Consider the following 18,366-nt stretch of genomic DNA (forward strand, 5'->3'; position numbering starts at 1 on the left):
GCCACTCTAACCGCGGCACCGCCCCCGCCCGCGCCCCGTTCGACGGCAGAAAGTCGCCGCGAGCAGCTCGGCCTCCAGCGCCGTCGAGGCCCCCCCGCCGCCGCGACCCATGTGCCCCCCGGAGGCCCTCCGCGCCCTGCTGCAGAGGCGCCCGAAGGTTCTGCCGCCGGCGAAGGAGGCGAAGGGCGGGCGTCGGAGGTGGCGGTGGTGGCCGGCGCGCTGCTTGCCCGTGTGGTCGGGGATGTCCCGCGGCGCCAGCGCCGGCCCCTCGTCGTCGTCCTCGTCCTCGTCGTCGTCCTCGTCCTCCACGTGCTGCTCCTCGCGCAAGGCCGAGCAAGCCCGCGGCCCCTTCGGCGAAGAGCAGTTCCTGGCCGTTTGCCGGGAGTCGACCAAGCCCCGGGAAGCGGCCAGGGCCGCCTGGGAGCTCATGGCCGAGACCGCCAGCTTCTGCATCTTCCGGCTCTTCGACGAGGTGCGAGGCCGGACAGGGGCGGCGGCGCTGCGGCCGGACCAGAAGGGAAGGAGGGAAAAGGGCCGCCGAGGCCTAGGCGGAGCAAGGGAGCCTGAGGACCGGCGCCGCGTTGCCGTGGAAACGCCAGGGAAAGAGGAGGCCTCCAAGCTGTTTGGGGACTACAGTTCCCGCCATCCCCGGCCACTGATTCGGCTAGCTAGGGATGATGGGAGTTGTAGTCCAACAACAGCTGGGGGGGCCAAAGGTTGAGAAACACTAGGCCCGGGTTGCCCATACTTGGGTCTCCAGCTGTTTTCGCAGCAATTCCCATCCATTGATCCTGCTAGCTGGGGATGATGGGAATTGTAGTCCAACAACAGCTGGGGGCCAAAGGTTGAGAAACACTAGGGATGCCCATACTTGGGTCTCCAGCTGTTTTTGTGGCAGTTCCCGCCATCCCTGGCCACTGGTCCTGCTTAGCTAGGGATGATGGGAGTTGTAGTCCAACAACAGCTGAGGGCCCAAGGTTGAGAAACACTAGGCCCGGGTTGCCCATACTTGGGTCTCCAGCTGTTTTCGCAGCAATTCCCATCCATTGACCCTGCTAGCTGGGGATGATGGGAATTGTAGTCCAAAAACAGCTGGGGACCCAAGGTTGAGAAACATTGTGTGGGACAGCAGCTCTTTTCATTAGTCAGAGCCCCCTGGCCAAACTTCCACCTGGTCTTTCCTCCACGGTGGCCAGTGGGGCTCCCCACCTCTCATGCCCCATGGCCCTCACAACAGGCCTGCAAGGTAGGCAAGGCCAAGAGAAAGCTGACTGGCCCCAGGCCATCCGGCTGAGAGCTTTGTTCCTGAGGGGGTTTTGAGCCTGAGGTCTCCGTTGCACTTCAAAAACCACTTCCAGCCTTTGGGGGAGTGGGGAATGCATCAGGTTTGCCAACTCCTATTCTCTACTACAGCCTGCTCTCGTTTTTGGGCCATGTCTCTTATTCAAAGAAACAGATTACAAAGTTCCTGAACATGTACAAAATGCCTTGCCTTTCCGCTGGGCAACAACAGCCTCTCATTATTTAAGGAGAAGCCCCGCTGTATCAAACAAAACAGGGCTGGCAAGGTAAGGTGATTGCCTCTTGGAGCAGGATCCACAGGGGCAGCAGATCCCAGTGGAGATCTTTATTGTTCCTAGGGCTGCCACACAAAAATCCTGCCCTATAGTCCTTCTTTGTTTACTGACACCCACGTAGGAGCAGGGCTTTTCCTTCCAGGACAGATTACAAGACTTGCTCAGAGGCCTGAACCTCATTTGAAAAATTAAGATCTACTTCCACCTCTTTTCAGTATTATATTTTTTGTGAGTGAACTTTTAAAGGATACGTGTGTAGTATTGCAAAACGTATGCCAGAAGGCAGCCCCCTGGCCATTGCATTGTTCCTGTGTACAGGAAAAGCAGAAATCAAAGATGCAGTGCTAGGGAAAAGCTTACCTGTTGTGTTTCTACCTGTCATGCCGATGTTAGAGACATAATAGCACTGCCGGGAAGGGGGGGAAAAAACAACTAGTTCATGCCCTGGTGTGGGAGTTAACAAATGGACAGAATCAACCAAGGGGAGCAGAGGGGCAGGGAAGTGTGCATTATGTGACCATGAAATAGACAGGGTCCTCCCTTGAGATGTAGTAGCAGTATTTGGGTATTCCAGATAGGAAGCATAAAATAGGGACTGACAGCTTTCTGTAGAGCACTGATCAGCAACTGACAGCCTGTGGGTCAAACCTGACTGGATGTGGAGTGTCCTCTGCTCCCTCCACCTTGCCAGACTTCAAGCAGAAGGGATGTGCAGCACTTACTATGACTATAGAACTTGATTTAGGAAATGAGATTGGCTAATTGTTCTCTAGGGACGCGGGTGGTGCTGTGGGTTAAACCACAGAGCCTAGGACTTGCTGATCAGAAGGTCGGCGGTTCGAATCCCTGCGACGGGGTGAGCTCCCGTTGCTCGGTCCCTGCTCCTGCCCACCTAGCAGTTTGAAAGCACCTCAAAGTGCAAGTAGATAAATAGGTACCGCTCTGGCGGGAAGGTAAACAGTGTTTCCGTGTTCGCCAGAAGTGGCTTAGTTATGCTGGCCACAGCTGTACGCCGTCTTCCTTGGCCAGTAAAGCAAGATGAGCGCCGTAACTCCAGAGTCGGTCATGACTGGACCAAGGGGTCCCTTTACCTTTACCCCCTCCTCAAAGTGATCCTCCTGTAAAACTACTTACGGTCCAGACAGATTAAGGATTAAATTGCTATATAATTCCATTTGAAATGGAACGGTGGAGACCTGCACCTCAAGGGTGCTTCTGGATTTAGATCGACAAGAATTTTGCTGTAACCATAGTGGGGTTAGCTCCATTTTTCATGGGTGTTCTGCTTCTGTGTCATCCCGTCCTTCATGACTTTTCATGATCCTGAGGCTTCTATTTTCTTTTAGTCTTCTGCTTCCCAGACCTGAGAGGAGCTGAGACTTGAGTACTAACAGCTGGACTTTGTCTTGTTTAACCATGGGGGTGCACCACAGTTGTCTGTTTTTCTTTTCCCTTGCTCCCTTTCACAGGAAGTTTTGTAGGACAATGTTTGAGAGCCTGCGCTGATCTAATCCTTGGTTCAAGGATTAGCTTTTTCTTTTTACAGCATCCTTGAATGGGTCAGGGAGGTGGGCAGGATGCCAGGAGTACAGACACAGGCAGAGTTTATTCTTCCCCTCCCTTCCAAAGCAGTTTGTGTCCTTGGAAAAACTGCATTTTTTTAAAAAATCTACAAACTCTTCTCCTTTTTTGTACCTTACTGAAAGAGTATGGGAAGCTGGAGTGTGCTTGAGAGTTAGAAGACAAACAATATTTATTTTCTAAACGCTGCAGCCTACTTTCAAGTAGCTTGTTTTCTGGAAGAGTTCTGCTTGCTGCACTTGTGTGTTCAAATTTACTCCATTTAATTTCTTGTCATGCGCTTATTTACTCAGGTAGAAAAGTACCATGCTCCTATCTTGGCCGTGGGCCAGTGTGGGCCTCTACTTAGCTCCATCCTTATTTCAGACATCATAATATATCGCTATGTTGAAAACCAGGTATCACCCAGCCCTAGATGGCAGCAACCACGCCACTCTTAATTCATTGCTGACGCCTGTATGCCAGTCCTTGCCATCATATTCCTAGATCTGCCTGGCCCAGATCTGTCTGTTTTAAATTGATTTCACTCTTGTATACGTTTGAGGACAAATCCCAGCCTCCTCAGCACAGATTTCAGACTGCTTCCGCTTCAGGATAAACAGCTGGCCAACTCAGCAGGGCATTCTGCCTTGAAATACTGAAGCCCTGCTGGTTTATTGGCGAAGAGGAAAACTTTGTGGGCTGCCTGTGGTCAGAGACAGCGTGATTCATACAGCTGGCAGAGATGCCTGGAAGTGGAGTCTAGCGCAGGCAGGAAGCCCAATTCTCTACCAACCGAAGTTCTATCAAAATTGGGACGTGTGTTGGTGGAATGCTTGAAGCCTCTGCTATTTTGGTGTGTGTTGCATGGCCCTGCTGTATTAGATACGACAGGAATTTGGATAATTGGGGGCTTGGAAGTACAGTGGTACCTCGGGTTAAGTACTTAATTCATTCTGGAGGTCTGTTCTTAACCTGAAACTGTTCTTAACCCGAAGCACTGCTTTAGCTAATGAGGCCTCCTGCTGCCGCTGTGCCGCTGGAGCACGATTTCTGTTCTCATCCTGAAGCAAAGTTCTTAACCCGAGGTACTATTTCTGGGTTAGCGGAGTCTGTAACCTGAAGCGTATGTAACCTGAGGCATATGTAACCCGAGGTACCACTGTAATGTATTTTAAATGCTAGGTTGTTTTGTTGGTGTGATAATTCTGTCCAGTCAGCAAATGCTGACACAGATCAAGAACAATTTCACACGTGGCTTGTATGTTTAATTTCTTTTTTTAATGGGAATACAAGATCTGCATTGGTCAGACTGATGACTGAAATGAGAAATGCCTCTCTTCCGATTTCTCTTCTGCTATAGGAGCAATCACACTGTCATCCCAGGGAGGCTCAAAGGCCATTTAAGCCCTGCCTGGGAGGTCATTCTAAGTTTACATGGTGATTGTTTGGAGACTGAAATGCAGTATCATCCCTCAAGAAGAAAGTAGGCAGATGTCATACGTGGCTCGGTTTTAAAGGAAGCCATTTGTTGTATTTGTTTTATCGAAAGAAACACTGCACTTTGTAGACATATGCCAGCAGCGAAAGTTAGCATAAGTGGTGGAATCCATCTGGTACAGTGGTACCTTGGTTTACAAACTTAATCAGTTCCGGGAGTCCGTTCTTCAACCAAAGTGTTCTTAAACCAAGACGTGCTTTCCCATCGCAGCGGGGGACTCAATTTACAACTGGAACACACCCAACATGTTCTACTTCCAAGGCAAAGTTCACAAACCGGAACACCTACTTCCGGGTTTGCAGCATTCTTAATCCAAGTTGTTCATAAACTAAGCTGTTCTTAATTAGAGGCATGCAAAATAAGTAGGTGTATGGATGTTGGGATCACATAGCTTTTCTTCACATATTTGCACTTCTTTTTAATTAGGGTTGGCTTGTTAATTCTCTGATGGACAGCTTTTTTAACTATTGTGGTAGTATCGTACCGTGGTAACCCATGGTAGCATGCTTTGCTCTGGCCTTTGACACCTGAGATGTACAATTTTAGGACCCACCCTATTTTTTGTGGTTTTTTGTGAGGGGCGTAATTATAAGTTTTAAAAACGTTTAATGTTGTATTATAAATTGTTGTAACCTGCCCTGGGTCCGTAGGGTGAAGGTTGGGTAATAAAATTACAGTAATAATAATTTAGCAGTTTGCAAACATGCCTAAGGAACAGAGATTTGGAAATGAAACCTGGAACATTGAGGGTTCTAGCAAGTGTCCCAGAGTTGCTTTAAAAAAGAAAAAAAGAGAGGCTTTGCTTGCTGGCTAAAGCCAGCTTTATCGCAGACTACAAATAAACAAATCTATAAAATAAACCAGAAAGAAAAAGCTCTCAAAGTGTCAAAAATATTTTGTAACCCACGCCTCTCTTTTTGCTTTTAAAGAAATCTGTGCCACTGTAGCAACTTTGGTGAAATCTCTAAATCCAGGAAAGTCTCTTCGTGGTGGAAAGCAACTAACACTGCCAGAGCGGTGGGATCATACTAAAATCTAGACTAGCTATAGGCGGTGGTTTGTCTTTTGAATTTATTGTTTTCAAAATGCAGACTAATGTTTAACAATTTTGTTTTGTTTTGTTACTGCGATGTCCCAGTCTGAGAACACTTCATGGTACTGTATGTTTTCCAACCTTCTAAACAAACATCTCCTGTAATCTGCAGGCCCGTCATAATCTCACTTTCAGTTGATATTCACATTCCTTTCGTACCGGAAAAAAGGTTTGGTAACCTTTGAAAGCTCAGATTATCTGAGATATTGCAAGGCTTGTGAACTAAAACCACAACTAAAACCATCTGTTGTGGTAGATGGTGGTCTAGACTCTTCTTGTAATGTTCTGCAGTAAAGGGTAGTCCTTTAAATAAATGGAGGTAGAGTGATTTTACAGAGTGTAAAATTTCAGGAATCACTCTTAAATAATTGCAGGCTTGATGTATCTTTGGAAAATAGAACTCCGGAGGGCGTAGGCTTGGGTGGAGGTCTACTTCACATTGCCAGAATTTGTTTGTGAAGCAGTGTTGTAATGCCTTATTACAAAATGCTGTGTGAGTCATGCCGTATCTTTATTTTAAATATTTCCTTTCTTTAAATGTTGGGTTCATAAAGGGTCTAGCTGACGGTGCTGAAGGATGAAGTGATGTTTATTGAATGAGAAAGTTCATGATAACAGAGCTCTGTTAAAAAATATTTTGCAGAATACAAGACTGAAAAGGGTAAAAAGTAGTTTAAATTCTATTCACTTGTACTGTGCTTTGACATTTTTGCATCTCCTCGATGAATTAGACCCGAAAACCTTCTGTTTCTGCAATTGGTATTTGCTAGCAAATAATTCAACTCTCTGAACAAAGGGTTATCCAACTCTTAGTGTAAGGGTTATTTGATTTGTGCAGAGAGCTCCACTAAGTCAGGTAAAACAAAATAAATAACATGATTTTTTCTGGACTGGTCAGGGCGGGGGGGGGGGAGTCTAACAAAAGTAGAATACAGTCAGAGTGCTGAAATATATATTTATTGTTTCACTTGACTATCGTAACAGAAGTATGACTCCTGCTGCAGTTTATGTTTCAAAGGATAAAGGGGGATTAGATGCTGATAAGACTTTCATTTGACTATACAGTAGTCTCTGATATTTAAAATAAACAACTGAGTTATACTTACAACACCCACATTTATATAGGATGATTTCTATGGCACCCAGTGTGTAAATATGAGAAAGCATTATTGCTTTGGAGTAATATGTTTAGGGTTATACAGAAAAAAAAGATATCTCCAGCCTAGCAGAGAGATTGGTATATATTTTAAGATATGTCTGCCATAGGGTAGTCCAGTTCTTTAGGCAAATGGACCAACACTCGCCTCTGTTTTAAAGCAAACATCACAGAGTATAGTTGTATGTTGTAAATGTATTCATTGTGCAAGCACAGTGGTATAAAAGAGTATTTTTGGACATTGTTAGTGCAACCAAGCAAAGTCCTGAAATACAGGATTCTTGATTCTCCCCTACCTGCTCCCTCCTATTTCTCTTGCTTTTTCAGAAATCTGGACTGTACGAGTATAAAGTCTATGCCACTCTTGGTGATTGTTCCCCGGATGTGTGTGCAGAAGTGTACATGGATTTAACCTACAGAACACAATGGGACCGGTATCTTAGAGGTCAGTAAATTATTCAAGACCAAAATGTCATTTTCTTTGGTTGCTGTGATAGGTTCCTTTCCTCTGCTCCTTGACCACCGTCGTTTTGAAGATTCTTTTCCTTTGCTCTTTAAAGTGCTCTGTACAGTTTTTCAGTATGAAAAATGCATGAAGTAGATTTCCATTACCAAAGCATTAATGCTAATATAGTCATCCACTTGTGATGCCCTGAAAAACAAATAAGAAGCAATGTTTTTCTTACTAGCCACTTTTTGTGTTAAAACCAACTTTCTTAGATCCATCAACACTGTTCTCGTGTTGGTTTATGGGTAAATGGACTTGTCTCTTGATCATTATATGACATCTGGGGAATCTGAGGCCTAGTGTTTGATACCCCCTTAATCACCAGTTTTTATTAGATTGTTAGAGCGGTCAGATGCAAAAGCAGAAACTTTAATAGTTTTGGAGGCAAAGGGAATCACATGTGTTATGCAAGCCACATCTGCTGAAATTCCCTCTCCTGAATATCGATGAAAAGATGAAGAAGCCTGTCCTCTTTTGCAATTGGCTACTATACTCTAAGACCTTCTTTAGCTTTGATCTCTTTGATTCTAGAGAGAATTTCCCCTTATTTTTGTCCAGTTGGTTGCCTAAAACAATTATAATAATTTCCATTCCTCCAAATCAGGGATGCCCCTATGAAATTTAACTAGTGTTATTGAAATTCTTCAGGTTTCCCTCAGAGTTCCTCCTATGTTTTGCATGGGCATTAGCCTCCACGTTTGCCTCTTAATATCACTAAAGGTGAATTTGGTGGCAACTTAGGGGTGTGTGAAACTGTGAAATAGCATGAGTCCTCTTGGAAGTTATTGCTTTACCTCAACATTAATTCCGATGCAGTTTCGCCTGAGCAAGGACTTCCACGTTTGCCTCAAAATTTGCCTTAGGTGAAATTTGTCAGAGGTGGTGTCATGTCATACTGTTGTGTACATCTTTATTTAACGGAATGACATTTGTGCATTTCCATCCCTATCCTAAACTTCAAAGTTCCGGTTCTCTTCTCCATGTTTAGTTTAAACAAGTGACTATTTGTCTTTCCATATAAACTACACATGAGATCCTTATCTAGTTGTGCAACATATCATATGGTGATCCAGCTGTAGCAGTACAGTGATACCTTGGTTTACAACCATAATCCATTCCGGAGGTCCGGTTGTAAACCAAAACAGGTTGAAACCCAAGGTGCACTTTCGCCATTGGGGCCTCAAAAAATAAAAAAATGGTTGTAATAAAAAAGAAGAAGAAAGGGTTGTAATAATAATAAAAAAGGGATACGCACTTCAGGGTTTGACGTGATTGTAATCCAAAACGGTTGTACAGTGGTGCCTCACAAGACGAAAAGAATCCGTTCTGTGATTCTCTTCGTCTAGTGGTTTTTTCGTCTTGCGAAGCAAGCCCATTGACGGATTAGTGGATTAGCGCTATTAGCGGCTTTTAGCGGCTTATCTGCCGTTCAGATCAGCTGATAAGCGGCTTAGCGGCTTAGAAAAAGGGGGGAAGGAAAAAAAAACAGCAAGAACTCGCAAGACATTGTCGTCTTGCGAAGCAAGCCCATAGGAAATTCGTTTTGCGAAGCACCTCCAAAACGGAAAACTCTTTCGTCTAGTGAGTTTTCCGTCTTGCGAGGCATTCGTCTTGCGGGGCACCACTGTAATCCAAAACGGTTGCAAACTAAGGTACCACTGTACCTAAGATTACTCCCTGCTGAAACCACTACAGTCATACCTCGGGTTGAATGTGCTTCGGGATGAGCGCATTTGAGTTGCGCTCCGTAGCAACCCAGAAGTAATGGAGCGCGTTACTTTCGGGTTTTGCCACTTGTGCATGCGCGGACGCTCAAAATGACGTCACGCGCATGCGCAGAAGCGCCGAAATGTGACACGCGTGGACATGGGTTACGTTTGCTTCTAGATGTGAACGGGGCTCCGGAATGGATCCCATTCGCATCTAGAGATACCACTGTACTCTTGGAGTTCCTTCATTCACAGCTAGTCCTGATGACATGTTTCTGCTAAGACCTTTTAGAAGATGGCAATGACTTTTCGGCCCCAGAACAAGAGAGCATTTCTCAAGACATCACACTGAATTTGGTGACATCAATTGATGTTGGAAAGCCATTTATTCTAAGTAGCACCCATGGAAAAGCATTTTAAGATGTATCCTTCCAAAGAAATGGTGCTCTGCTTTTCTTGAGTTGGTGGAAACTGCTTTCCAGCCACAGCCCTCACCCACCTCTTTTGCTCAAGTGATTTAGGACACTGCCTGCCCTGCACTGTCTCTCCATACATTCAATTATAATAGGTTTGTTCTAATTATATATTGAGTTTTCCTTGGTTCACGCTACTGACAGAGCACTTCCAAGTTGCATCAACTGCCCTTCCCTATCATGTAATGTAGATTTTCCCATTATGTTCACATGTATTGATTATATGTTGAAGTTAACTTGAGTGTCCCTTGTGATACACGGGGAGGGCTTGGTAATTTTGGCTAACTTTTAGCTATTGTGAGATTAATAAGAGCAGATACACTATCTTCCATTGGGATGACACTCTCTTGCTGCATGCCACAGACACAAAGGGTGGGGAAGGAAACCCATGACTTCAACACGACAGGGGCAATAGGATATGAATGTCCCCATCTGCAAATGACTCACAACGTCTGATTTGCAGAGCTTCACATATTTTGGCCTACGGTATGCAGGGAATGTTTCAAATACCTTCTGTTATCCCTTGTGTGATGCCATGCTCACATCTATGTTATCTAATATATCTATCTATATATCTATCTCTATATCTATATATATATATCTATATATATAGATAGATATATAGATATATATATCATATTAGATGTCCATTGTCATTCAGACAAGATGTTTTCAAAAGGTGAATACTAATATATTTCTGGTGCGTTTCTTAACTTAAGACTGTGGAACTTCCACAAAAAGCGAAGTTTTGATGTGTGTGTGTGTGTGTATAGAAAATATTGCATACTTTGATCAATCAATTTTAAGGAACAAAAGTATTCATTACTATTGTTATTGTTATTAATTTTATACCCTACCTTTTCCCTGACGGGACTCTACATTCACAAGAAGAAACATTTCAATAATCTCCAGTGTACTAAAATGAAGGGGCAGATTATTCTAGCAACTTTCGTAATGAATAATGAGATTTTAATATCTATGGGCAGGATTCACCTTAGTGTCTATGCTGGAAGCCTACCGATTGGGCCACTTAGATTAGCAGGGGAAGAAGCAAAATGTCCTTTCAGTAGCAACTTCTCACGTCTTTTTGGTGCTGTTCTCCAAGGACCCCCAGTGTGGGAGGGCTTTATGGGGCAGTGAGGAGATTTGGAAAAACAAGCAACATGTGATCTGAGAACCCATGCATCTCAGTAGGCCACTGTAGCTTATCTCACAATATTTCCCCAGATTTTGAACCCATGGACATTTTGGCAGCCCATGCTTTGATAGTGAGCTTGGAAAGGTTGTTTTGGAAAGGCAATAAAAGGTGAACAAAGGTAAAAATATGAACAGATTTACAGATACCAGAGACATATTAACCAGCAAGCCATCCTCACTGTCCTTAATCTAGGCTATCTCACTCTTCGGGGAATACTGAAAGAAGCTAGACTCTGCAAGTGATAGGATGACCTAAGATACAATAATAGCATGTCTTCTCAAATAATAGGGTTCAGTTTGTCCTTCTGGTATGTGAGAGAAAATATCCATTTATAGTGGAACTCCCCGTATTGCCCATTAAATTGAACATGTCAAATATTACTCTTTTCCTCAAACCTTCAATTTTGAGTTTGCTTGCTGCTTAAGACGTAGGAAACGGAATAGGTTGTCAAATGGCACCAAGTTAATACTCCAGTGACCTCTGGTGGAAAATGTGATATTATTTGGTGTCTTATAGTGGGAACAGCACTATCCATCAAACAGCTGGTATTACATATTGCATCACACGGAAATAATGTCTTCCAAGACAATAACTTGTTGTTAGGCCCCTTCATATATTTGTGAGGAATACTGGCATCTCAGCATATGTGTCTGCAGCAAAATAGTCCCTCATGCAGCTATTCCCACATTCATTGGAGAAAACACAGTATCTGAAGTGGTTTGCCTGCCATAGATACTTGGGAAGATAAGGAACTTTAGAGAATACCTTTCTCTGCCCCATTGGAACTTCCCCAACTTTTGAGATCTGTCCATGAAGCCTACCTACTTGAGAAGAAGGCTTAAGTTAGGGCAGGGCTTCCCAAACCATGGTCTGTGAACTATCAGTGGATTGTAAGAATAATTCAGGTGGTCTCTGGCATGTCGGTGTCTGGTTAAATATTGGCGACGACACTCCCACTGCATTAAATATTCATGTTGGTTTTTAAAAATTGCATTTGAATTGCTTCTTTTATTGTAATCTATTGTGTCATGATTGGAATTCTATGGAATACAGTAAAATGCAATATATGACAAATAAAAGAAGCTGTAAAATACAATTAAAAACTGTATAGCGTCTAGCACGGTGCATTACAAACTGTACAACAGGCAGGAAAAAAAACATGGTCTGCCACAATCTTCATCAGTGATCCATTGGGGGGAGCGGTGTGGGCCTTTGGGAATTACTGATTTAGGGCCTTTTCAGTCATGGCACTGCAGTTTTAGAATTCTCTCCTTGATTAGGCCTGGCATCAACTTTCTTTTCTATAGAGAGGTAACAAATGTCCTCTCAAGTACTCGGGCTGTTGTAGGCCTGATTTCTCCAAACTGGGTGAAAGAGCACTAATATGGTAAAAGCAGTTCTGTGTTAGCAGGTATCAAATGATGCACACTGGAGAGGAAAATCCTAGTTTCACAAATACACTTGCAGGGTCTGAACAGGTGGTGACAGGCCTGATCAGTAAGGAGGGACATAATAGAGGTGAATGAGATTTTGCTTAATGTGAAGAAATTTGCCCCCCCCCCATCATAATACTAGAACATGGAGTCACCTAAGATAATCTTCTGAGGCCCTTCTTCGTGTGCCTCCTCCTCGAGAGGTCCGGAGGGTAGCAACACGAGAACGGGGTCTTCTCTGCAGTGGCTCCCCGTATGCGGAATGCTCTCCCCAGGGAAGTTCATCTGGTGTCTTCATTGCACACCTTTAGGCACCAGGCAAAAATGTTTCTTTTTAACCAGGCCTTTGATTGATCGGATTGACGTCCTATCCCCTTTTAAAAAGTGACTCTTTTTTGGGGGGGTGTTATTGGGTTGTTGTTTTTATTTTATTACATATATTGATCTTTTCTGTGAACCGCCCTGAGACCTCTGGGTATAGGGCGGTATATAAACTCAATAAATAATCATATTAAAACAATAATCTAATGAAATTTAATGTTGGAAGATTTAGGGGAGACAAAAGGAAATCTTCACACAACCCACTGTTAGATGGGCATTTGCTACCGCAAGATATAACACTATCCACTGACTTGGATGGTTTTAAAGGGGTTTTTTTAGACAAATAGTGGGGGATAACTTTATGAATGGCTGCTGGCCGTGATATTGTATCTGTGTACCTCTGAACATTAGTTACTGGGGGAGCACAAGTTGGGAGAGTTCTGCTTGTGAGATCCCCATGCACATTTGGATGGCCAGACAGGATGCTTGATTAGGTGAGCTTTTGGATCAAATTCTTTAAAAAAGAACCAATTATGTCTATCCCTTTGTGCCCGACTCTTGTTGAGGTCTGACACATACACAGTTATGATTCGTTTCTGACTCCTTTCACATTTTCAGTTCACCAAATGCATTGAAAACCTTATGTAAGTCCAGCTGAATAAAACATCGTCTGCCTCTTAACGCATTTCCCCTCCGATTTTTAGATATAAGTGAGAAACCTTTTGAGGGCAGAACAGTAATCCACTGGGAAGTGAAGTTCCCTTTCCCCATGGCAAATAGAGATGTATCCTTTCAAGTCTTGGGTTGCAGTTTTGCTCTTAATATTTGAGGCTGCAAACTCCTCACAGCACAGTTCTGCAAGTTTAAGTGAGGTAAAAAAAAAAAAGACTCTTAAGGGAAAAGAAAAAGTTAAGACTTTGATGCGCATTCTTGTGAACCATATTCTGTCATCCCCTTTGAGGAGCAAAACAAAAATAAATGCAGGCTTCCTGAAACAGGATTGCTTTTTGTATTTGGACCAGTATACCTTCTGTCTCGATGATATATGTATATTATATATACAGGCATATCCTGATTATTTCTTAAACTTCAGCATAGTATGTTTTCGTTCGTGAGCGTAAAGATATGGAACTTGAAGGGAAGAAGATATATGTTATATTGGCTAAAAGCGTGAATACCTCTAAATTCCCAGAGAAGACTGGGATTGTTAGAGTAAAGAATTATAAACAATGTGTGGCCTTTGAAAGCGATGGCAAGAAAGGCTCCAAAGGTAAGAAATCAGTAAATAACTTTATAGAAATACCTGCTTAGAGCTAGGCATGAGGAAAAAGTTCAATTCAATTCGCATTTGAAGGTGAACGTACCTAATACACACTTTTCAAAACAAGGCACAAACCCAAAGCGGAGCTATCCTTTGAAATTTGCATTATTCTGATTTTTGCAATAGTTTCCCAGCCAAGTAACATGTACACAAATGCATTTTTCAGGATACAGTGTGCATATAAATGCACATATTAAAGAAAACAGTATACAGAAATGTATTATCTTAGGGGAAGTTGCTTGTAAATCTTATTGATATTTATTTAACTTTTTTTTACTCTGCTTGTCTGTAAACACAGCAACGTCTAAGAAGTTTACAACAGTATAAAAACATTAAGAATTATTGATTAAAAGTGTATATTTGTCAAAACGACATGCAACAATGTGCTTACTTTGAGAGCTTTGCACTACAATGTTGGCAAATTTTGCTGATTATTTTAGAAAACCAATTTACAAATTGCTGCAGAAGTGTGCAAAATGATTGGGAGAAACAGAAAATTGTCAACTGCAAATGGCAGATACGCCTATCCCTTTTTAGAGCAGAAATGTTAAATTTACAAGTTAGGATTGTGAAAAACATATTCACTTGCTTTTTTAACACTAACAAATTTTGCTAAGATTGAAACCAAGATAGTTGAACAGGTGTGTACAAAATAACACTAGAGGCTTGCATCCAATATTTTGGGTGGTTAATTCTTATGCACACATGTTTGCTCATCCCAGCCAACTAATTTGTGTAATCTGGTAACAGGAGTTGCTTAACCACAATGTGATCAGACCAGATTTGTATAAATTCTTCAGGGGCAAAATTAGTGATGGCATGATCATTCTTTATTCTGTAGAAGTAAATACCTGTGGGGAGAATAATTTGTTTCAGGACTGTGGCGGTTATAGAAAAATTAATGATTAACCCTTTATTAAACCCCACAGCACTGTTTTGAATCTCCTCCACTGTTGCTGCTATTTGCATAAAGAAGAAAGCTGCCATTGGCACCAGTGGAAGTTTTTGTCCCAAGGAACATAGCAGCCACTAGGGGCATGTGGTGTGTGATCCTGATTGGACTGAAGTGGAGACAAGAAGTTAAATTCCCTCTTTACCACCTCCCCAGCCCAATCATATCACTTTTAGCTTTGTGATTATTGTCATACCTCGTTTCTAAGACTAGGAAAACTTGTGGATGCCCCAATAATGTGCCAGGTTGGACTTGGGTGGCGAGTTCCCGCCTCCCCCCTTGGAAATAAAGACACGAGACACCAGAATTTAAGGTTAATGGTTAAATTAGGCCACAACTTTATTGGTTACAGGAATTGAGCGGTATTGGCTTAGGCATTGGTCCTATCAACTATCCGGCTTCAGCCTGCTTACTTGAAGACCGGCAAGGGTTAATCACCAGTAGGGGGAGTCCTGCTGATGCACGCTCAGGGGTGTGCCGTAGGCCCACACCTCCTTAGGCTTAGGACAAGGCGACGCCCCCCCCCCGGAATCCTTTACCGGACTACCCTTCGATTTGGGGGGAAGGTGATGGCGCTTCCTTCCCCCCCTTTCATCTGCATAACAATACCCCTACCAATGCCTAACCGCCAATGCCAAGGAAGTTGTGACAGTTGCTACGAGGTAGGCGAAAAACCAAATGGCTGGTGCCAATTTGCCAAGTGGAAAAAAATCCTACCAGGCCCTTTGACAGTGACCAACCAAAGTCCATAGCAATGTCAAAGAGCCTAACCTAACGGGTGGGAGGGGTTGGAAAAACTGATCAGCTGGAGCGCAGGAAGAGGAGATCCTCAACCACGCCGGCCCTAAGTAGGGCGGGCCACGCCTCCCGGACCAGCCAATTGGCTGGTCTTGGAGATGACGCGTCAGAGGATTCCCCCAGTATCGCAGGGGCTGTGAGCCAGCCCCGTGTGCGTGGGGAGGGGCGTGAAGCCCGCAACCCCACGTCCTCTCCAGCTCGGAAGTGGATTTCTGATGCAGATATTGCAGTTCTGCTAATGGGTTCACGTATCCTAGGCCCTAACTATTCGTAATTCTTTCTAATAGAATTTTTTGCAGGGTTGGGGTTGGCAGAGGGAATCATTTGTTGTTGTATGCACAATCCCTTCTTGGTGATCAGAGAGAGAGAAATTAGATGTGGTTGGATATGCGCAAAATTGGCAGAGCTTGCCGAAACTGGGAAACTTTCCTTCCAACTCTGCAACAGGCCTCCATAACTCCAGAGATGAAACTGAGAAGGATTTTCGAAGCCTCTGTCAGTTTAGCCTCTACAGTGAAGAAAGACCTTTGAATTTATTGCAGAGCTGAATGGGAATAAAGTGTTTTGCTTTCACTGCTGCTTTTTGCAGCTATTGCGCTGGGACCAGACAATGTACAATTAATTCTGAACTTACAGGGACAGCAGTTGGGTGTACAAAACACTGCACAATTGAAGAGGGTGGAGGAGAAGAGCTTTTTGGGGAAAGAAAAAAAAACCTCTTGCAGTCATGTTGACGTTGTTCAGAAACCGTTGAGGGGTTTCAGAAATATATCTGATATCATGGGATGGAACAGTGGAAAACTCCAGAGAAATACGGGAATAGATTCTGCACATTTATGGTTCTAAATAACAACACTAAAAGCAGCTTAGATAGCTGCTAGTCAGGTGACCACAAAATAGATATATAAATGAATAGCTGCTGTTGCTTAAATAAGATTTCTGACTCCCTCTTTTCTTACTTCCGCTTTGAAGTTTTCATGTCATACTTTGATGACCCTGGTGGCAGGGTTCCTTCGTGGCTTGTCAACTGGGGAACTAAGGTAAGCAGGAATTTGTAGGGAACCAACCCAGTGGGTTATGCCCATGGCTTTTCTGGCCTGATTCTCTGTTGCCAGCACTGTAGGCAGAACTACAGGTACTGAAAGGGGAAGAGTCATAGAATTGGAAGGTACCCTAAGGGTACTCTCAGCTAAAGCAGGACTCTCAGCTAAAGCACCCATGATAGATGGCCAGCCAACTTCTGTTTTAACACCTCCAAAGGAGAAGAGTCCACAACCTCCACAGCTTTTACTGTCAGAAGTTTTTTCCTGGTGTTTAGTGGGAATCTCCTTTCTTGTAACTTTGAACCACTGGTTGAAGTCTTACCCTCCAGAGCAGGAGAAAGCAAGCTCGTTCCCTCTTCCATGTGACAGCCCTTGAGATATTTGAAGATGGCTATCATATCTTCTCTCAGTCTCAGAATAGAGCCCAGAGCAACAATCCAGACTTGTTTGTGTCCATTCCCTATTGTCAGTTGCTAGTCTGAGACAATAGCTCTGTTCATGCAGTACTCACCTGAAGGTGGCATCCTGCTAGTGCAGGGGAGAAGGGCTGTGCTCTGGGCTCCTCCCACAGCACCAAGTATACTGCCTTAAAGAGGCCAATACAGTGGTGCCTTGCAAGACGAAAAGAATCCGTTCCGCGAGTCTCTTCGTCTTGCAGTTTTTTCGTCTTGCGAAGCAAGCCCATCAGCTGGTTAGCGGCTTAGCGGATCAGCTGATAAGCGGCTTAGCGGATCAGCTGTTAAGCGGCTTAGCAGATCAGCTGTTAAGCGGCTTAGCGGCTTAGGATCAGCTGATAAGCGGCTTAGCCGCTTGGGAAAAAGGGGGGGAGGAAAAAACCCCCGCAGGCACTCACAAGACATTTTCGTCTTGCAAAGTAAGCCCATAGGAAATTCGTTTTGCGAAGCACCTCCAAAACGGAAAACCCTTTCGTCTAGCGGGTTTTCCGTCTTGCGAGGCATTCTTCTTGCGGGGCACCACTGTACTTACAAAACTTTTTTACTACAGAAATCCCTCAGGGAATGATACACATTTAGGATTTGCTTGTGCATTTCTTTCCCTTATAATCTTTTCATTTCTATCCTTTCCCTGCCCAGTTAGGTAACTTGTTCAGAGCCTCCAACTCTCCCTGATAATATCAAACAAAAACACTTTCTTCTAAACCTTTGGTTTATGTGCTGCTAGCAGCATGGGATATTGTTTGGATCCTATAAATCTGTATATTTTGAAAGCTGCAAATGGTGGCGGCATGTTGCTACTGTGTAGGAGGGTCACCAGGTTTAACAAATTTTAAAAACCAGTTATGAATCCCCCTCTAACCTGATTTATAATGCTTGTTTAAGCCACAGAGTACAATTACTTTTGTGTTTGAAGTGGCATAGGTGTAACAAACAGTTGAACTTCAGTAGTTGCCTACTAGGCCATAAAGTGTAGACGCATAAGTATTTTGTGATCCCTTTCTTTACAGACTGGAGTGCCTAACTTCTTGATTGATATGGAGAAAGCTTGCCACAGTTACCGCAAAAGATAAAACTGCTCCATGAATGTGATCCAGATTGATAGCTTAAAGGTATATTTTGCATGGATAATGAGCCATGGACACATCACTGAATAACATCTGCCTTTTGGGATAGTAATCATGAGCCATGTAAGTTCCCAGGCATGTGACAATGAAACATATTAAAACTTTTCGTTTTTCATTTTCCATCTGTTTGATGCACTGCCA

At 43.5% G+C, this 18,366-nt stretch overlaps 1 protein-coding gene across 1 annotated transcript; it reads left to right on the forward strand.

Moving 5' to 3' along the window:
* Nucleotides 1-80: 80 nt before the first annotated feature.
* Nucleotides 81-18,345, forward strand: PCTP (phosphatidylcholine transfer protein). The gene is made up of 6 exons (XM_082212838.1): nucleotides 81-472; nucleotides 7,215-7,332; nucleotides 13,234-13,313; nucleotides 13,628-13,799; nucleotides 16,573-16,640; nucleotides 18,109-18,345. The coding sequence occupies exons 1-6, from the start codon at nucleotides 110-112 to the stop codon at nucleotides 18,169-18,171; spliced, it is 864 nt and encodes a 287-aa protein (XP_082068964.1). The 5' UTR covers nucleotides 81-109; the 3' UTR covers nucleotides 18,172-18,345.
* Nucleotides 18,346-18,366: the final 21 nt, after the last annotated feature.

Source organism: Podarcis vaucheri, assembly GCF_965113315.1.
Source record: "Podarcis vaucheri genome assembly, chromosome: 2".
NCBI lineage: Eukaryota > Metazoa > Chordata > Lepidosauria > Squamata > Lacertidae > Podarcis > Podarcis vaucheri.

What these genes read in the sequence shown, in the direction of transcription:
- PCTP (XM_082212838.1), top strand. Translation starts at nt 110, where the DNA reads ATGTGCCCCCCGGAGGCCCTCCGCGCCCTGCTGCAGAGGCGCCCGAAG. An exon ending in TCTTCCGGCTCTTCGACGAG is followed by an intron (nt 473 to 7,214) that starts GTGCGAGGCCGG and finishes TTGCTTTTTCAG; the next exon opens with AAATCTGGACTGTACGAGTA. An exon ending in TTGTCAACTGGGGAACTAAG is followed by an intron (nt 16,641 to 18,108) that starts GTAAGCAGGAAT and finishes CTTTCTTTACAG; the next exon opens with ACTGGAGTGCCTAACTTCTT.